This window comes from Lissotriton vulgaris, chromosome 8, assembly GCF_964263255.1.
Source record: "Lissotriton vulgaris chromosome 8, aLisVul1.2, whole genome shotgun sequence".
Lineage (NCBI taxonomy): Eukaryota > Metazoa > Chordata > Amphibia > Caudata > Salamandridae > Lissotriton > Lissotriton vulgaris.
The window spans coordinates 1,338,556,328-1,338,578,428 of record NC_141696.1 but is presented as its reverse complement, the minus strand read 5'-3'; the positions used below and the strand labels follow the sequence as shown (position 1 = coordinate 1,338,578,428).

At 41.6% G+C, this 22,101-nt stretch overlaps 1 protein-coding gene across 2 annotated transcripts in view; it reads left to right on the top strand.

Moving 5' to 3' along the window:
- ARHGAP42 (Rho GTPase activating protein 42) overlaps positions 1-22,101 on the top strand; it is a 664,758-nt gene that overhangs the window by 598,179 nt on the left and 44,478 nt on the right. For both annotated transcript variants that reach the window (XM_086935288.1, XM_086935287.1), the window contains exons 18-20: positions 3,603-3,762; positions 4,440-4,584; positions 14,643-15,020. In XM_086935288.1, coding sequence (XP_086791414.1) covers positions 3,603-3,762; positions 4,440-4,584; positions 14,643-15,020 — 683 coding nt within the window. The remainder of the gene's footprint in view (positions 1-3,602; positions 3,763-4,439; positions 4,585-14,642; positions 15,021-22,101) is intronic.

Sequence of the window (22,101 nt, the reverse complement as noted above, 5' to 3'; positions counted from 1 at the left end):
TCAGGGGTCAAATGGGCCTGTTACTTTTGCTTGGCTCCCATCTGCAGTAATGATAGTGCACTAATGGTGCAGCTTTAGAGAAGCTGTGTTTAAAATATTGGCATTTGTTTTCTCGGTATAAGGCCCTATTTCCGTTCACACTAAGATTAATACATAAGATGTGTATGTATTGCCTTGTGTTTTCTTGGTATGGGGCCCTATTTCCATTCAAACTAAGATTAATAAATAGAATTTGTGTGGCTGTACGCCGCTATAACCCTCAAAGACCTGTTAGTGTTTCCATGTCGATGCATCAGTTTGTTCAGACATAGTAGGCACCCTTTATGTGCAAATACCAGTGCCCCTAAAATGTAGGCGCTTTCGCTTTCTGAATTTGTGAAGCAAAGTAATGAAGTATGTGGCCTAACGGCTAGGGCGGTCCACCTCGGAACTGGGGAACCGGGTTCGATCCTCGGTAGAGACGCTCAACATCCTGTGATTCTGGGCAAATCACTTAATCTCCCCCTGCCTAACAAAACAAATAACAAGGGACGTGTCCATCTATAGATGCAACTGGTGCTCATAGAAAGCACTCTAATACCTTCGGGTCGAGGTCGCGCTAATTAAAACTCCAAAAACACATTACATATTGCATTTAAGTATGTGTAATTATATTGTCCGTAGATAAACGCCTGATGAATCTCTCCCATAGACTCATTCCACTGACATAGCAGGGCTACCAAATGCCCTAGTGCAAGATAGCTAGGGATATGGGCTTCAAGTAACACAGGCTTGGTAGTAAAAGGCAGCAATAACTGGGGGCGAGCAGGCCCCTCCTACTATGAAAAATCATAATTAAAATCATAGGTATATGGAAATTGAAATGTGGGGGCATAGGGAACATAGCGGGAGGGGGTTTGTTGGAACCCAGATACAACTGTATGCGACACAGCATCAACATTATGATATTTTGGGGTCTCATAGACTGTGAGTATTTTTACTAATTTTAGACGGACCATGGTGACAGTATAGGTGCCTGTGGTGGATGGTGTGTGTGTGGGAAAGGGAAGGTTGGTAAAGGTACATCTGTTTTTGGGAGTGACTTACTGTCACTAAGCACTACGGGCCTATTCACAAAGGCATTTATGAGTCCCGAAAGTGGCACTCATGTAATGGTACTTCACATACTCCTAAGTGTCTTTGTGAATTGGCCCCTTAACTGTCCCTTTTCATGCCAAAAAGTCACAACAACTATCAAATACATTGCATGCGATGGACCTTATAAGAATTTATTCAACAGGGGTGACCACAGTGCTTAATTTGAGCTGGTGGTTTCGGGTGCTCGACATCGACACTTAATTGTCAACATGGTGCTTGTGATGGTCTGCCACAATGTGGCTCTGTCTGAATGGTTTAGAGATGACCATAACAACAGTTAATTATCAATTTAATTTACATTAAAAAATAATTATTACCTGCCGCCCAAGCCATTCTTATAGTTTTGGGTGCCTGAAATAGTCTGAATTGTCATATTTGTAGGACTGTGATGGTTAGGTCTGCCCCACTCCCTTTGCTGTCAAAACTCCACTGGCTGCCAATTAGACAGCGTGTAAAATTTAAAATCTGCTGCACAATTCATAGATGTCTGTTTGGCAATGGACCTAAATATCTCAAAGAAATTTTCAAACCCTACACTCCCAGTCGTACTCTGCGATCCAGTGGCCAGCAATTACTCCAGGTCCCTAGGATAAAAAAAGTCAGGCAGGGAGGACGTGCCCTATCTTATAAAGGCCCCATCCTTTGGAACTCTTTGCCTTGTGCTCTCAAAAGCACAGCCAATTTTCAATCTTTCAAGAAGTCCCTGAAAACATTTTTATTTGTCGCCTGCTAGTTATGTTCCCCCACATTTCTCAGTTTAAAAACTAGTTTCTGGCTCCTTTGGTAATACTCAAGCACGGAGATATCCTTTCGAGGATTGACTTTCAGCGCTATATAAGAATACAAATAAATAAATAAATAGTAGTTGTATTGTTACTATCATTGTCAGCATAGCAGGGGCAATGTGTGGTGCAAGCTGCAGTGGCCTCTTGATGGCAGCCGTGGCACTTGTTTATTTGACAAATTAAGCACTGGACCAATATTATTCATTCGGTGTCCTGATTTTACTCCTACCACGTGGCACATACTATTTCGCATGCTAGCCTGAAGTATGTTGCCTGTTTTTATAAATCATTCAAAATCCATACTGCTTAGAGCAAACATAAAGCATGAAACAAGCAGGATGCCTTTACATTATTTAGAATTCATCTTAAATAAAAAATGGTAGGCGCACAAACAGTTAGATTTTAATTCCCAAGTATCAAATAACAAAATCAACAACATAAGGCTGTGTTAGAAAACACGATGAGTAATATTTTGCCAAGCTTTATACAAAAAAGTGGAGCAAATTAATGATTGTTTTTTTCATCTTGTAGCAAGGTTTGTATCCAAAATATAGAGGCAAAATAATTTGGATTTTTTTTTCTCAAATGCAACTGTAATGTAATATTGTCTTGTGTTCTTCAAAATTAAAGTCTGCACATCAGCAGGATCACCTCCTTATTATATATGATTTTCTGTGTTACTGTGAGAGTTGTGGAAGCTCTTTCACTTACAAAGCTTGTCTTATATCCCATTTATCAAAGCCTTATAGCCCAATTTGAGGGCCCTACATGCTGTTAAGGGCGCTGAACGCAAGGGAGAGGGCTTTTAACATCCAGCATAGGCTGAGGCAATAAGTCTGTGAGGTTATTAGAACATTCCACTCACTGAGTGTAGAATGTTCAAAATGAAAAACTGAGAAACTCAAAGACAAACATTGGAGTGTTGGAGCAGAAGGCCTTCACCTGCCTTTATTAGCCCTCAGCTACGCTAATGACTTCAAAGGAGCTATCAACATTTAATTGTTCTGATATAACCTTATAGCCCTTCGTAGCATAATATACCTTCCATTAAAGACCCGCTCCAGCAATAAAGGCTCGAGCCGAAGGTGAGGACCTTTAGCAAGGGAGCAAGACTTTAATGCTTGTTTAGCCCAGTTACGAAGGGCTATAAGGCTATTAGAATATTCCGCCACTAGAGGACAGAATGTTCTAACAAATAAAAGAAAGGCCTCATTGAAAACCCCTCGGTCTCAGTGAGGCCTTTGTTCATAGCAACAGCTGTGAACTACAATGGAATGTTGAAGCTCCGGGCTTCTACAGGCCATTAGAAGCCCAGAGCACTCCATTGTTTTCAATGGAGCTCCCAACATTCCAATTTTCTAATATTGAATACAGGACTCTGATACAATTTCTTGCACTTTAGACTTTATCTGTTTTTATAAACAAAAGACTATTTACATCTAGAATGTTGAAATGCATAGCATAATCATAAGAAATTTAGGGCTGACGTACCAGTCATTGCCTCTTGCCAAACTAAGCATCCCATAACTAATGCTTTTTAACGTGTAAACTGCTAGAGATTATTTTTAATTAATTTGTCACAATATACATCTTTAAAAAAAACATTGTGGTTTGAAAGTTAAGGTTTGAGCTAAATTTCTTGTGTGGCCCACTGACATCTTCATTTGAAATGTTTTATAGGGTATCCCTTCACAGTCAACAAAATCTCATGACCATCTCTAATCTTGGTGTTATATTTGGCCCAACACTGCTGAGAGCTCAAGAGGAAACTGTGGCAGCTATGATGAACATAAAGTTTCAGAACATTGTAGTTGAAATTCTAATAGAACATTATGAAAAGGTATTTCCACTAGTTGTTTGACTGTTTAATTTTGTTATTGCTTTTGGCTTTTCTTTATCCATGGATGAGTTAGCATTTTATTTCATTGAAACTCAAATATGACAGATGAATAGACCCACTTCAGGTCCAATCTCTCTCTCTCTCGTTACCTGCACCTCACATAAGAAGCCCTTACTATTCACTGCTTCCTTGTGGCAATGCCTTATCCCCCGGGTACCACTTCAGGACTAAGCTTCATCCAAATGACAACACCATTTCGCAGGAATAACATCCTCCACGAGGCTCCTTTTGAACAATATTTCTCATCGTATTTCTGTACAATCTTGGATTCCCATTTGTTTAAAAGGATTACCCCCATACCTTGTATATTAACAGCTGTGTACTACACGCCACCTGGCATTTTGCACACTGGAGCACTTTGGTTTGTGAGGGGTTGGAATGATGACCCAAAGCAAGAAGGCACATTTTTAGGGGGTTCTTTTTCATCAATGCTAACCATATTGGAATGCTTTATATATTTAAAGGAAATAATGGGTGTCTTGACTAAGAGTTTTGAAGCAGGTTGCAAGCAAAATATTTGCAGTTGTGGTGGCTGATAATTTGTTCATTGGAAAGATTAGTTGCCTGACTCCTCTTTTAATCCTTGTTCTGTATTTTCCAATATTTGTTCCATTCAGATCTTTCATACTGCTCCAGACCCCAACATACCCCTTCCTCAGGCTCAACCACGTGCAGCTTCCAGGAGAACACGAGCAATTTGCCTGTCAACAGGCCCTAGGAAGCCAAAAGGAAGATATACACCCTGCTTAGCAGATCCAGACAGTAAGTAAAGTATGGGGGATCACTTCCCCTTTTCTCAGATCATGAGTTCTTGCTTTGCAAGTGTATTTTTCCGAATTCTTTAATAGATAAGACATCATGCAAATAATCAGACATCGGCTTATGCACAAGTATCTTTTTTACTGATCATCAGTATTTCTACAGGTACATTTCTAGAAAAAACTTGTAGCAAGCAGGTCATCATATAACATATCTGCTTTTAACACATAAACAAGTTAAGTTATTATCAGCTGGAGTTTTCTTACTTGGTGGTTTTAATGAATTTGTATGCCAGGACATAAAGTAGTACACGTACGTTCAGATGGAATTGCTGTGGGACTTCTTGTAACAGTAACACTTTAGGCTCCATAATGTCTGGAAGGTATTTACAAAATTCCCGCTTCTAGACACAGATGCCAAAAATATTTAAAAAATCAACTTAAGGTCTCAACTCAGAATTCAGCTAACGTGGAATTTCTTTTCCTTTGTCTTGGAGCATTGTGAAAAAATTAACATCAAAAAGACTAGCAGGCTAATGCAATTATCAAAAGAGTGTACCCATAGTAAGCACAAACATGCAAAGTAGCTAGAATGTCAACACACAAAATCCCAAATTGCACCGATAAAATGTAGATGTTGTAAGTCTTCAAAATACATAGAATTCCAAAACTGGTGGGAGACCAGGAGATTTCAGTACTTTATAAATTGTAAAGGAAACATTATAAAAGGATGAAACTGAAAGTAGGGTATATGATATTGAATATTTGTTCACTAAAAAGCAAATCCAAAATATATATATATATTCTTATTTGCATACTGTTTTCAGTATCAGATCTATATCAGTGTGAAAGCATAGCAGCCAGTAGCGGCTGGTGTAAGGGCGGAGTGTAGGGGTGTGGGGGGACGACGTGGAGGTGGGGAGGATGGGGGAAACAGACAATACACATAAAAAAAATACAAAGAACTTACCTGCCACGTAATGTTTATTTCTGTTTCCCCGCTGCTTCGTAGGCTCTGGATGTGGTCTCCTTCTTCTTCCCGGCGCTCTCCTCGGCTGACTCAGGCGGCAAGGGAAGTACAACGCGAAACCAGCCAATCCTGGAGCTCCGCTGCAGCTCCAGGATTGGCTGGGGCAGGCTAACCCAGCGTTGATTCTGAGGCTGGGGTTCTGCGACTGCAATCCCTCGGCTTGGGATTGCAGGTATTGAAATGTGCAGGTCAGAGTGGTCGGCTGTAGGCAGCTGGACAATCTGACCTGCACACTAACAAGGGCCTGAATTACAAGTGCAATCGCACTAATCAGCCCCGCCCAATGCCATCACGCTATAACAGAGCAAGCCTGGGACGTATTAATACAATGGTGTTTATTACCATTTTATTAATGTTTGTGCCTGCTGCACTCGAAGCAGGCAGGCGGGGCGATGCTCTTCCGCCATAATGGAGCAGCTGCAGCTGATTGCCGCAAATGTGGCAGTTAGTGAATACTGCATCAACACTCGAATGCTGTTTTGGTTGAATAAATAGTAATATATATCAACCCCACAGTGCGTAAACTGGTTAGGTCTCAACAACTTTGTTACTGAACAAATGGTAATATACACCAGGGAGCAAAATACCGTCTAAATCAATTGCACACTATTTTTGTGGTGCTTGTATAATAAAAATGAACTGGAGAAATACATTTTCTCTACTTTTCAAATGTTAACCCCTCCGCTGCTGGTGACGGAACCACTCCTCCATCAGCCGCGGTCGCGCTGTGGTGATGACGGAGCGCTTCCGGCACAGCCTGCTCGGCACGCCTGTGCGGCGCGGATTCCGCGCCTGCGCTGAGCGTTCCATTGAGCGGGCGGGGCCGTGACGGAACCGCTCCGTCATGAGCACAGCGCAACCGCGGCTGGTAAAGGAGTGGTTCCGTCACCAGCATGGCGGCGGAATAGCCGCCGCAGTGAAGGGGATAAAGATGGAATGAACCCTGAGGCAGCATCAGTTATTTCAGTTTTAATAAAAATGCGGCAACGTTTTTTTCATTGTTTAAATATCCTACTGGTGAATTGTGATTTCTATGTTGAAATCTGTTTCAAATGCAAAATGATTCTTAAGAAAATGTGTTATGCTTATTTATTTATAAATGTATTTATTTACATTTATTGGTTGCCTCTTGGTGAGTATTAGGAAAAAAATATACAGGCAGACTACGATGCCTATTCATAAAGGTATTTTCAGCCATGCTTGGATGTTTTTTATTGGAATACCTTGTTTAGGGGTGCCAGGAATTCACAAAAGTATTGCTGGCAGATGTGCATGCATTTACTACTGTGGTTTTCTCTGCCACGACTGTGGAGAAATCGGTAGTAGGAAACTCCCCTCCAGCGGTAGGGTAGGATGGGAAGTGGGGCATTCCAAGTGGTGCTTTGTCTTGGAAGAATGTGTATTTATGGGCATTCCTAGACTTCTCTCCGACCCTTTTCAACCCTTGTAATGGTGTGATATAACTCTCCTTCCAGGATGGAAAGAGTAATGGCTCTCTGTTCCAGATGTGCTATGTGTGAGGGGTAGAGAGAACTTTCTGCTCGGAGGAAAATATGCTTTCCCTCTGGAGAAAAAAAGGGCATTTGTACAGTAGGGTCTGTTCCCTTGTGCAGATTTCTACACTATTTAGAACTCTTATTAGAAATTGGAGCACATCAGAATAGTCACAGATCATTCCTAGTACTATGTCTGGAAACCTTTTGCAGCTTTTCAGGGATTCTGTTGAGAAAGGTGGTGAATACCCCAAAAAAGTAAACATACGTTCAGGGGTGGATCTAAACCTCTGCCCCTACCTTTACGTTTTTATTTGTCAAAAGGCCCTACTTCTTTACTGAGCTCTTCTGATTAGAAGTTTTCAAGGCCTTCCTGAGGCTCATTAGTGTGATTTTATTTTTCTAGTGGCACTGCTTCCATTCATTGGAGCCTAAATCTGAAAACGGCTGGTCTTCATTACAACTGTGACTGGAAGGAAAACAAGATTGGATGGTGGCATAGAAAGGACTTCCTCCAACCTATTACATTTCCCCCCAGATGGCTACTTTAATATCTTATTATCCATGGTCCACAAGCTCGCAAGTCACTGATAAGCGAATAGGACAAAGGAAGCAGGTTGATCAAAGGTTTCTTCTTGCTCTCATATGCAGTGTTCTCAATGTCAAGATTTGCATAAACACCGAGTCTGTCTGAGAACAACTTGGCGGATCCAGTATGAGCATGCATGCCTCTGTGCTGTAATCCTAGCACAGTAATAAAATGCAGGGAGGAACTTACAGAGAAAATTGGAAAAGAAGCATTGTGGGTGGCATTTAAATACCCTCAAGATAATGTCCTACTTACAAGGGTCTGGAAATCTGCCACTTGTAGACAGGCATTGGTTATTATTGGAAAGTCCTCAGCTATGTACCTGATGACCTTTTTAGATGTGCTTCTTGAATATATATATCCAATTTTGAGGCTAATAGCTATTAGAAATCACTTTCAGGAAGTTGAGCGATCTTGGTCTCTACCTGGTCAAATGTAACCTATTTAACTGTGCTATGTTAGATGGTTAAGATGTCTACCGCAAAGAAAAGTGAGAATTAGGCAGCTCCTGGGTGGGTATGATATTGGCTTTGCTATAAAGAGTGGTAAGCTATTTATAGATCTCCATTAGCTCTTTGATGCAATTAGAGGCATGGTTTATCCAAATATGGAAAGATTTATTTGGGCTGAGTGATGGCCTTTCTTTACATTTCATGATAACTCTTGCATCAGATTTTTTCAATTGAATTAAGACATTTCTCTAATAGTGGTCAAGTCTTTCCTGGATTTCATCTTCGCACTTAAACATAAGAACTAAAGCAAGGTATTTCATTGGTACATTATAGACTAGGACTAAATCAAGAAGCCTGCCTGGTTGTAGGTAGAGTCCTCTGTACACCAATGAAAGCTTAATTTTTCTATCATATTGAGAGTCTTTTGCTTCTGTTGAGCTGTTGTCAAGCTGCTTGTTAAAATCAGTCTGCTGTCAGGTTGCACTAACCATATGCATAGGATCAAACGGAAGCAATACTCTTTTCACTGTCCCCACCATTGAGATACAATATTATAAGGACCACTGGTAGAAGCGAGGAAAAGGGAATGGGATGAGAGAGAAAACAGCAATGTAGGGCTCCACATTCTTCCTTGTCACCGCTGGAGTCAAGGAGGGCAGCAGGCCCATGGTGAATCTCTACAAGATACAAATGTCTCAAATAACTTATCATTGGAATACTAAGGGTAACTGTGATTGAGACTAGCTACATCTTAGCAATATTTCTGTATAACCAATTCTATCTACTTCTATAAGTATCTGGGAATTTGTGACAGCTATTCCTGAAAGCTGTTCTAATACCTTGGAAAATACATGTACTATCGCACCTCTGTGTATGCTTAGAAGAGGTACCTCAAGTTGTATCACTATATGCTTTTTTGTGGAAGTTGATTATACTTCCTGCATGAATTTCGTAGAACTGAAATATAAGAAACGCCATTAACATCCCGTCATTCCCTACAAAGACTGGATATCTAATACATGGTTCCTAATCTTCATGAATTATATATGTGGAGGTACAGTGTCCTGCTTAAGAATCCATCCCGTTCTTTCATAGGAACTCTTAGCAGAATATACAACACCAGTCTTAGGAGTTCACAGTAAATGTTCAAGACATATCTCAAAGTTTATTTTCAATCAGAATACATCTCTTTAATCCAGAATGTCCAATGCAGAATCCTTTAGGAAAGAAGAGGACTTAACACTTGAAATCCGTATAGGGAGGTCATGGCTGCAGCAACATTGTAGTATCAATTGTTCAACCATCATTTCTGTTATGTTCTGCCTCCTGACTGTAAGAGCCTATTTCTGGCACAGATGTAATGTTTCATAAGCCAGAGTTTAGAGACCGAGTGAGAAGTAATACCTTGATCCTGGTGCACCGAGTGCCTTTCAAGGGGAAAGACTAGTGTTCATAGAGAGGGCCTGCTTTGACTGGATCCAAACTGCGTGTTTACAGAGAAAACACTGCACGACTCTTACATGTCTGGAAAATTGGTAGCCATCTTAGTTCTACAGGTGTATCTTTCCTCGTGATGCAGAACCCTCTTGCTGGGCCAATAACACTGGCTATACATGTCAGTAAAATGTGAACATTATCTGAAAACAGTAATAAATATTTCAGAACTTGTGAGAAAGCTAAGATAGTACAGACCCACCTGAGCCCTGTTATTGGCTAAGCTGTTGCCGCTAATGGCATTAAATCCAGGGGTGATATTGTGTTGAGAGTTGCAGGGCAGTGGTTCGCACCAACATTTTGTTTCAGCTAAACTTTGTTCCTTGTCATATGCAGTAAGGACATGACTATGGATGTGATTCGTACCTGCTGGCAATGCATTTAGTGAAGCAAACAAGAGGACATGATGGACGGAGCCCTGAAACTTTTCAGACATTCACCCCCAGTCACAGATTTGGGTTGAATCCATCATCGTTCTTTAGCTCACTTCACCACCTCACTTCAGACTCAGCTAGTTGCAAATCAGTCTGTAGTAACTTAGTACAAGCTGATAGTGATATTTCAAGAGGATTTATTCAGATAAGTTACAGCATTGAAGTATAGATGTAATCAGCCCCACCAGGAGCAGCCAGCAAGGCTGTCAGCCCTTCTCCAACTGTCTGCTTCATGCACCAACATTCTAAATGACATCAACATTGTAGTGTTCTACAGATGGAGGAGTGTAAAGCATGTAAAACATTTAACTAAGATATTACATATCCTCTTCTCTTCCAAATGAAAACAAAGATATTACACAGTCTTGACCCTGTGCCTCATGGCAACAGTCCAGACTGATCTGCCAAGTCAGGTCTTCCCTGGACCGGAAACAAGCATCCTGGGACCGGTTTCAGGGTAACACCCCTCATCAGCCAGGCTAGCTGAAATCCAGTGGCAAAGTGAGCAAGGGACCCACGTCATTTAGTGAAGCCATAGTCTTTTCCAAAAATGAGTATTGCTAGTGAGATTTGTAACTCCAGCTTTACTTTATTATGGAATCCTGTTGAGGCAGAATCACAATTGTGTGTTCTATTTATATGCAATTAAGCCATAAACTCGCCCAGTCTAAACCATGCTCGAACAGATCTTTTCACTGCACCCTTAGAAAATGTAGCTTGAAGGCAGCCTGGGGAACAAGATATCCTATGAGGTTAGATTGTAAATTCGGCCACAGGCATCTTCCCTCGATACTGGTCCTGCATCAGGTCAATCACGGAACAGGAGATGGCGGCACTGATCTCAGCTTACAACACTCACATAGCCCTCATCCCACTGGCACCTGCTGCTGATGCTGAGGCCCGGCTGAGATTTACAGTGTGGGTGGTTTGGCTAGTTATCAGGTTCTCGAATGTCCAAAATTCTCTGATTTATCAATTGAGTTGTTGGGGTCATTTGAGCTTACGGTGCCTGCCTCCCAATGTGCCAAATCTCCGCCTTCCCTTTATATATATATACACCCCGTATTTAATAGTTCTTGCAGACATGCCCTGTTTAGCACTTATGTTTTGACTGAAGACTGATGTTTTCGGATCTGTAAATGGCATAGCCACTGCACATGAGATTGTGCATTTCCCTGGCCGAGAGATCTCATGAAGCCTTCGGAGAATGGACAAACACTGCTTGAAATGCAGAGCGCTGCTGGCAGCCCTCAGTCAGCATCACTTGTCTATGGAGACAGTAAACAGTTCATGGTATCCTAACACAGGATTTACGTTCATTATCATACCATAGAATACATTTACGGAATAAAAGCAGCGCTTGACTATTGTAGATATACATCATATTTTAGGCATTTTAGTATTCGTTTCTGATAACATTAAGATTTCGTTAATCATGAGACATATTTCCCTGCTACTTTGGCCTTGACTCTGTCACGTGCAGCGTAATCAGTGAAGGGATATCCCCAAAACCTCGAATAGCTCAATATCGCTGTTCTGTTGTCCGTCTCACGCTGCGTAAAAGCAAAAGGCACGGGCATAGCTGCCAATAGTGCAGCAGGAGCAGTGGCACCATGTCCAGTGGGTGGGAAGGCCAACTACACCTCAATTATAGGCTGTTCCTTTACTGCCGAGCAAGGACCAGGAGAGCCTCGTTCCTTCCTGGCAGTAGGGCCCGCGGTACCCTTGTTACGCCACTGGCAATAGGATAATATTAATGCAGTGGCTTTTCAGTATTGGTTGATATATGTTTTAGAGCAATACTTTGACATGAACTGGGATGGCTATATTGCACAATACTGAAATAACGGATTTTGGGGAAATGGAATTGACCTTTTCTCCAAGATGGGTGAATGCTTTTGAGTCAAAAGGGTATCTGGCACAAGAAGGGCTGTTTTCATTAGGTGAACATTTTTAGTATGAAGGAAATTCGAAATTCAACAAACCCCGAATACTGAGAACAGTCCGATGGGGTCTTTGGCATGCAACATTCATGCCTTGGCGAATGTTCAGACTTGCCATACTGCACCCCCTACAGCTAGTGCCCGGGAACAACAACCTCTCCCGCCCTTTTTAGGTCGTAGTACATCGACCACACAGGACAGGACAGAGTTGATGGGCAGATATTGGTGGGCTTAGCTGGAGCTAAAATGGCCATGCCAATTACCACACTCCTCTAAGCATGCCTCAAAAGGGTGTATCATTTACTCAGATGATGTCACATCCGCAGTGGAGTCAAGGCTGGAGCCGCTGGTATGTCATTGTTGGGAAAAAAGTGTTTGGAAGCAGTGTGTGGAACCTGAAAGGAGAATTCATATGGTGAAGGATCTATGAGAAGACTATGTATCCAGCAGGAATATTTTCACTAGGAATGTGTAGGAAGCAAACTCTTACGTCATAACAGTGGGGAGGTAGGCGTTCTGAGCATTTGGAGCTAGGATTTGTATTCCTTTTTTTTTCCTATGAAGGAGAAATGGTTAAGTGTGCAAATGCGCATTCCCATACTTCAATACTTCATGTTTTCACATGGTGGACAAAGGCAATGGAATTGTATACACTATATGTACCCTGTCAAAGAAACAATAAATAAATTATACATTTTTTTAAAACAACGTACTATTTTCCATTTAGTGGAAAAACTGCTTGTGTAAATATTGGCTAGTAGGTATTCTCCTAAACATCTATTCCTGCTGTAGATTTCTAGAAACATTTCTCCATCCTTTGCCAAACCCCTAAAAGTGTGAAATATTGCCCAAATGTAGGAGAAAACGGACCGGAGTATCTTTTTGATTTTTAGCTTATAATAATGATAACCTAGGCTAAAATACACAAGACTGCAGTGCTTAAATCTGGGGTTTTTTTCAATGAAGAAATGGCGCAGTTGCTGAACTGAACAGGAAAGGAGACGTTTTATTTATACCAGTAGGCAACACATGCGTTGGACCGTCACACTATATTTACTTAGGGTAGCACCATGCTTTTACCACGCTCCACATTTCATGTTATATTTTATTCCGTGTTTTTTTAATGTGATCATCCATTAAAGTGTGCGTTCAGATAACTATTTATCTCCCATTAGCTTGAGTTTCAAAACTACACTAAAGCAAAGTCATGTGGTTTGAACGTTTGATCTACAGACCCAATGACCAAGATCCTATGATTTATAAGATCTGAGTCAATTTTCGTTCCCTAACCCTTAAGGACTCGGGCATATTACCAACAAGTAGCGATATTTATCGCTAAATAGGCTTAGCGACGATTTTTTTATCGCTGCCTATCGCTGGATATGTTAGCGGAGAAAACATGCTATTAGCAACGTTTTTCTCCATTGTGCTTAAATATCCAGCGATAGCGGCGAAATGCGTGAATATCGCTGAGAATACAGCGATATTCATGCATTAGCGACAAAATGCTCTTAGCCATGTTATCCACCTGCCATTGGATAACATGGCTAAGAACTGGTCTGGGCAGGTGTTAGTATTATGAGATATTCGCGCTTAGCGTGAATATTTCCAACGCTACGCCTGCCTTGCTAATAGGCGATAGTGACGTTAGCGACTGCTTTCAGTCACTAACTGGTTGGGTACGCCCACTTTGCATGTCATTAGCGATAAACATCGCTGACATGCAAAGCAGGCCCCAAACCGCTCGCTATCGCCTACAAGCTGTTGCTAACATCAGTTAGCGACAGCTTGCTAATAGGGCAATAGAATTATCGCCGCTTAGTGGCCGAAAACGGCCGCTAAATCGGCGATAATTGCCTATCACCCCTTGGTAATATGCCCCTCAGTTTGCCTCTTGCTTTCTATCTCTTCGAATCCTCATCTGTGATCTCAATGTTGTATGTCTTTCTTTCTTCCTATTTTGTTAGCAGGAGATAAGAAAAATTCCCTGTTCCAGACCAGTGCACTTTCTTGTTGGCTTGAACATTCCATTTAATCAGTCATGATCCATTACATCATCCAGGCTTCTTTTACTACCTGGAAGAAGTTTCTTATTGAAATGCTCTTCGATATATTCATCCAATGAATTATAATAATTTGTGTACATTTACTAAATCAATAGCGTCAAACGTGATGGCAAGTGAATCTTCTTCATAGGTATGCCCTTGGCAGTGTGCCTCGGTTTGTGAGGCAAACCAGGACTCTTCTCTATGTGCTTGTTCTCCTTAAATCTCCCCCCATACACCAGAATCTGGAGACCTCTTTTGTGGTATTAATGATATGTAGATATTAAAAATACATTCCTACCCAACCTGCTGCTTTCCCTTTCTGTTTTGTTCTGCAATGGTCCACTTTGATCTGACCATTATTAGGTTGTTGACCAATCCGTGATGTTTTGTGAACACTCCTTATCTGAATGCTGTTCTGCTTGAATTACTAGTTGCTTTATTGTTGCAGGGTGTAATACTTAATAATGGTGAATTTAAAAACATGGTTTAAATGTGCTGCGCTAAATTCGTGGTTAAGTAAGACCCTAAATATCTTTTGTGCTGCTGCACCTGATCTACCTGATATATTCTTTCTTTCAGGTGATTCTTACAGCAGCAGTCCGGCCAGCACTCCAATGGGCAGCATAGAGTCACTGTCTTCCCATTCATCGGATCAAAACAGCATCACAAAGCCAGTGTCAATTCAAAGGGAAAAGAGTACCGGGATTTCCTGGATTGCATCAACTCCTGCTTCAAATGGCCAGAAAAACTCTGGACTGTGGACTACAAGCCCAGAATCAAGTTCTAAAGAGGATGCAGCGAAGACCGACGGTGAATCGGACTCCCAGAGCGTGTCTTCTGTAACCAGTCCTATGAGCACTTCACCCCCAATTGATCTGACCAAAAAAAGCCCTTATGGTTTGTCTGGATTGAAAAGATCTGCAGCATCCTCAATCCGGTCGGTTTCTTCTGTTGATGGTAGGTTTAAGGAATTTTACCAAGAAAGTTGTACTTCTGAATACATTTACCTTCTAAAACAATGCAGTGATACATTAACACTAAAATATATTTGTTAAATAGAACTAAATTTTTGGCATTTTGATTTTGATGATTTCAATAACTGTGGTCAAATGTTGTTGTTGAAAAAATACTTTTTAAAGAAATTATTAATTTTTTGTTGGTTTCCCAGCACAAACCACTACTTCAAAGCAATTCTTTATCCTAGACTAGGTTTTCCTGAAATTTTGTTTGCAGCGTGTGCTACTGTAGATCGCATGCTGTGCATAATCCCTCCCTGACTTTTTTCGAGAGGCACAGCAGTGTCTTAAAAGCCTCCCATTTGATGGCAAGCACTTGTTCGGCCCAAGAGCAGATACTAAAAAAATGTGAACCAATACAGACATTGCCAATGCCAGGTGGAACCTTACATCATGACCAACAAAAGCAGGGTTTTTAGAGACCTCACGCACTTCCCACAGCAAAAGGGGCATCAGCATCAAACAGGTAGCAGTTTCAACCAAAGCAAACTTTCAGGGAAGGCAGTGACAGTTTAAGCAAGGATAACATCCAAGAAGAGGCTTTAAAGGCAAGCGTGCCAAAAGGCAGAGTTAAGAAGGAGAGTAGAGGCCCTTCTGCCTCTAAGCAATTACCTCCTAACTCTTCCATTTGACCCTCCAACACCTGTTGAAGTTAAGCGAGGCTATACGTCACCCTGTGGCAGAACATCACCTCTTACCTAGTGGGTACTTTAGAGCATCACCCAACATGTATCATGCACAACCTATTGCCCCATGAAGTTCTCCCTACAGGGTCAAATATTCCTTGTGCTTCCTTATACTGACAAAAGACAAAACATTGCAGCCAATGAACTCTCAACCGCTATATCACACCTACCCATTACAAAATGACCACCCACAGATGTCATTGCAATGCTGCAAATGTGGGACTACATACTAACCCTCGATGTGAAGGACGCCTACTTCCATATAACTATTTATCCTCTCACTGTCAGTCCCTCAGGTCTCTGGTAATTGGGGTTGTTGGAAACTACTATGGTTTGCATGGTATTACCCCGGGTTTTTTGCTTTCAGTACCCTATTTTTGCTGAACCAGTGTTTCTTGGCCATAGTACTTAGTGTATTTTACTGCTGCTAACCAGTAGTAAAGTGCTTGTTCTCTCCCTTATAATCATGGATAAATTGGCATCCGCATGATTGGCACATTTAATGTATTTATAAGTCCCTAGTATATGCTACTGTATGGACCTAGGGCCTGCAAATTAAATGCTACAAGTGGGCTACAGTACTGAAAAACAGGTCTCAGTCCTTCCATTGCAGCCAGTTCTGTAGTTTTAAACTGCCATTTTGACCTGGAAAAATAAGCCTTCTGCCAGGCCCAAACCCTCACTTTTAATACTTATACATCACCCCTAGGGCAGTGTTAGAAAGTGGTTCTCTATTTGACAGTTGTTTGCAAACTTTCCAAGTAGGGACCCTCACTGTAGTCAGGATAAGGGGATTACACAGCTTGGATAACCCCTGCTCACCCCCTTGGTAGCTTGGCACAAGCATTCAGGCTTATTTCAGAGGCAATGTTTAAAGCATTTGTACATACACACACAGTAACACAGTGAAACACCATAAAATGAGTCCACTTCAGTTTAGAACAATAGGCAATATTTATATGCATAAAACAACACCAAAACAACAAAAATGCAACATACACAAATAAATATATCAATTTTCAAAGGTTGAATCAGTTAAGTCCATAGAGGTGAGGCGCTGGAAAGGAAAAGAGATGCATTGGCTCCTTACCCTCAGGGGAGGAGATGCGTCGATCTCCAGATACACAGGCTTGGTTCATTACCAATAGGCAACGTCTATGAGGAGACAGCGTCAAATAACGTTGTATCAAAAATCCAGTCGCGCAGTGTGAATGCGGCAGCAGCAAAGCAGGTGATGCGTCCATTTTTCAGCTGCACAGCAGGTGCTGCGTTGATTTCTGACCACACAGCAGTAATGCGTCAAGAAAACAGCCATCGAAAGTCAATGAGTGGTTTTCCTCACCAGTTTGTACTTCCAATGGTCCAGGAATTAGATTTGGCACACTCTGCAAGTCAGGGCTCTCAGCAGAAGAGCCCAGGCACTGGAAAGTAAAGCCTTTGAAGGCCCTGAGACTTCATAACAGGAGGCAAGCACACACAAGCCCTTTGAGAACCTTGAAACCAGGATGTAGTAAGCAAAGTCTTGTCCTTTCACTTCCAGGACAGAAGCAGCAGGCCAACACAACAAAGCAACAGGCAGAGTGACAGGCCTCCTACAGCATCCAGCTCCCTCCTGGCAGATTGTCCTTTAGTCCAGAAGTGTTCTGATTTGGGAGTGTCAGAGGGCCAATATGTATACCCATTTCAGGTGTCAGTGACAACTCCTCCCACCACTCTACCTCAGGAAGGCCCGTCAGCCTAGTGATGGCCCATCAGGATAAGCAAGGTAATACTTGGCTCTCTGTGGCTGTCTAGAGTGAATGCACAAGAGCCCAACTGTCATCCTAACCCAAATCCAGACGTGGATTCTACAGACAGGCAGAGGCACAGAATGGTTAAGCAAGAAAATGCCTACTTTCTAAAAGTGGCATTTTCAAACATTCAATTTAAAAAACAACTTCACCAAATTATGTATTTTTAAATTGTGAGTTCAGAGACTCCAATTATCTATCTATTCCCAATTGAAAGATACACTTGTAAGATGTTACAAAGCAGCTCCAGTGATAACCTATGGGAAAGATAGTCCTTGCAATTGTGAAATATGAAATTACCAATATTTCACTATTAGGACATGTAAAACACAACTGTGCATGTCCTACCTTGTAATTATATCACACCCAGCCTATGGGGCTACCTTGGACCTACCTTAGGAGTGACCTACATGTAGTAAAAAGAAAGGTTTGGGCCTGGCAAGTGGGTGCACTTGAAAGGTCCGAATAGCAGTTTAAAACTGCACACAAAGACACTGCAGTGGCAACTCTAATACTGGTTTGCAGGGCTACTCATGTGAGCGGCACAATCCGCTATGCAGGCCCCCTAGTAGCATTTAATTTACAGGCCCTGGACACACCGGGTTCACTTTACTAGGGACTTACTAGTAAATCATATGTGCCAATCATGAATAAACAAATCACCAATACAATTGACATAGGGCCATATGTATCAAGCCGTTTTTGAATCGCAAAGGCCGAAATTCGCAGAATTTCGGCCTTTGCGACTCGCAAACGGCCGTTTTGCACGTTTTGGAATGTATGAAACATTCCCAAAATAAGGAATTGCAAACTTGTGCGATTCCTTATTTTTCCATAGCATTTAGGGAATCGCAAATTTGCGATTCCTTAAATGCTATATATGTAGCAATTTTAGCTTGCGAATTTTGTTTAAGAATTTGCAAATTACCACCAACTTTCAGTTGATGGTAACTTGCGAATTCTTCCAGAAATGCACAAATTGGCATTTTTAAAGGTGGCATATGATGCACACACATGCCCATAGGGCATGTATGTGCGCCATATGCACACACATGTTCTTTCAGGGGTGCAGCAGGGTGTCTTTGAGCAAATAAAAAGCGATTTTGTTCATACATACTATTTTGCATTTCCTAAATAGCAATTCCTTAAAATTCGCTATTTAGGAAATGCAAAATAGTTTGATGATACATATAGCCCATAGAGAGCATATGCACATTAGGACTGGTTAGTAGTGGTTAATTGCCCAGAGTCCTAAAATCAACAAAAAGAGGTCAGAATAATAGGGGGAAGAAGGCAAAAAGTTTGGGAATCACCCTGCAAAAAGGGACAGGTCCAACAGGCAGAGAACATGATATTTAAAAAGTAGGATATGTGTTCTTTAGTTTTAAATGTCCTCGTAGTAAACAACCTCCAAAGTCGTCTAGCTCTCTCATAGAAAAGCACTGGGTTACATTATAACTCCTTATAATATATAACTTCAGTTTGGAAAGTTCTAGGAAAATTAGTAAAGAACTCAATTTAAAAGTAATTCACAACCCAACTTAAAGGTCCAGTCAGATTTAAAATTAATAATTTCAAAATGGCATTTCCTACTGGCACTGAGAAAGGAGCACTGAACAAATTATGCTCTTATGAATGAAGCCCTTGTTTGTGAGATAAGGTTCTACTCCAGAAAAGTACAGGTTACAGTTTAGATACAGTCAGAGGCTGTCTAACCAGTCTTAGGTGGATTTCGTGAAGTGATCCAATAAGGTAGTGATTGTTTGGATGAATGGAAGTAAAGTGAATAATTATGATGAGCTATATAATCTTTTCATAAAAGAGCATGTGTTTAGTAATTGTTTCCCATAGCTTTATCAAATTCTAGCTGATTCCAAGCAGCTCCCTGTACCCCAGGAAGTTGCAAAGGAGGAGAAACTCTGATAGACAAAGGATGGTTGTAATGGGAAGAAGTCCCAGGCCACTTCAAGCCCAAGTGCCGTGAGAGCTACCAGTATTGGAACTTTAAAGGTGAACTTATATGTCAGCCCACGAAGCAAACTCCCACTAGTGGGTCTACCCTGGGAATGACCAGTGTCATGCTGGGGGAGGAGGCTGCCCTTGTTAGTTTTAAGGGGAGTGCAGTGGTTAATCTACTGTCCCTGGGTGAAGAGGAGATTGTGCCGAAGGCATACATGCCTGACAATAGCAAAAGGTGAAGGTAGTGGGTCACTAACAATGGTCAGAGGTTTGTGGCAAAGGAGCCACTATGACTACTGTTAGATGTCATCTGGTGTCCTCAGAGCATATAGTCCTTGATGTAGTCCACCAGGTTGTGACAGCAAACAGGTGTTTCCATGCCTGATCAGCCAGCAGGTGATTGTCTGGAGCGGCCCACTGCAATGCTCATTCAGGGGTTGGGGACCTGTTCATTTTGTCCGCACAGGTGTCTAAGATAGCTCGGGTGGAGTGTTTAAAGTGTGCATGTCAGCTGCCCGTCACAAGACAGCCGCCAAAGTGACATGAGCACTTTAAACTGAAGTGCACACTATTCCTCCTTGCTGCCACCCCATCCTCAGACTTTGCTGCTGCCAGGACAAAACATAAAAAGGTAATAAATGTGTTTTATTACCATTTTATTTTTAGTGTTTCCTTCTCTCCAGCGGAGGGGCATAACAAATCTGCTATTTTCACTTTATTGCTATTTGAGAGCTGCATAAATACTTTACACTTGTCCTCTAAGATAAGCCTGACTTCTTTGTGCCAAGCTACCAGTGTTGCTTTGTTCTTGTGCCAGCTCTCCCTGCAACAGTTATCCTGTCCAGCTTGCCCGCAGTCCGCTACCCTCTGCTGCATTACGTTTGTGCCTCCTCTGCTCGTTTTGTGCTTGTTTTTCTGCATTTTACTGCCTACTTCTCTCTCTTTTTGCCCCTCTCTGCTCGTTTCTGACCTTTATTCTGCCTCTTTCTGCTCGTTTCTTACCTTTATTTTTCCTCTTTCTTCTCTTTTCTGCCCATTATGTGTGCTCTCTCTGCTTGTTTTAGACCTTTATTTTTCCTCTTTCTGCTTGCTTCTGACCAGGCTCTTTGATGGAGACATTGCATTTACAGGGCCTAGATACCCCTAAGGGTGACAGTGCTGTGCTGTACAAATACTGATTGATTGTCTGACACTGAGTTAGGGATGATGGAGTCATGTATTGTCCTAGTTCCAAATTCCAGGGCATCCCATTCAAGAGGATCTTACAAGTCAGTGGTCAACGTGACTTGGGAATTAGAAGATCAAGTGTTGAGGGAGCACAATGTTGAGCACAAACTCAAGTGGTGGAATCAACGGAACTTGTTACTGGACAGGTCGTACTTCAACCTACATCCAAGTGACCATCAATAACCACATGAGTTGGGGAGCACACGTGAGCGTCAATCTAGGATAAAGGGTCACTACAGGAGCTGTTTCTGCACATCAGTGTTCTGGAACTAATGGCAATACAACTAACCGCTTAAGCCTTTCAATCGCAAATACACATCGGTTAAATTACCACAAAGTACATCTGATGGTGGTCCTCCACGTGTAGACAACAACTTTGCAGATCTTCTGAGCTATCAGCAACCCTATGAGTGGGAATTCAATACTCAGGCACTCAACTGGTACTTCCAACTCACACCAATAGAGGAGAGGAGTTGGCCTAACGGCTAGGGCGGCTGACCTCGAATCTGGGGAACCGGGTTACAGTCTTGGCAATGACGCTGAATATCCTGTGATTCCGGGCAAATCACTTAATCTCCTCGTGGCTAACAAAAATAAATGTGTCCTCATGTAACGCAACTGGTGCTATGTAAAACGTTGTAATACCCGATACCAGGTCAAGTTTGCGCTATATAAAACTCTGTAAACATTTTTTTTTAAAAGAATCGACTTAATCACCTCACTAAATGGCAAAAATGTGCCTCCAGGTACACTTACCCACACTCCTTAGGCAGCACCCTGTGGATAAACTGGTCAGGAATATAGCAGCATTGCCTTTCCCTCGCTACCTCTGATTCCATATGTCATCAGGAAAATGTGACAAACATCAAAGCAATTTATCCTCACAGCTTTAAACTAGGCATGCTAATGCTTCTGAAAATGTCAGTCCCTCCTCATAGGAAGCTGCAACTGTGGCCAGATCTGCTCACACAGGACCAGCATCTGTTATTGGTTTTCCTATCCCAATGAGCTCAATCTTGTAATTGGGCCATGCGTTCATAGAATTTTGGTATTTCCAATTTGCTGACAAATGTTCACAGGTATTAAAAGAAGCTTAAAAATTAAACACTAGCACGTGCTATGCAATTAAATGTAAACATGATGTTGCTTTCAATTATGATTTGAACATACAGACATTATGTTTTACTTATTAGGAAATTCTTTTTTGTTACTTACCACGTCTACATAAATTAGGCCTTGCCTGCACGTGTTAATACATGTGCACTGGTTCATTTTATAAATTCTTGGTAGTCAAAACCTTTAGGGAGGGATAAAAGCGATTATAATACCACATACATTATCACTCATCTCTTTGGGGATC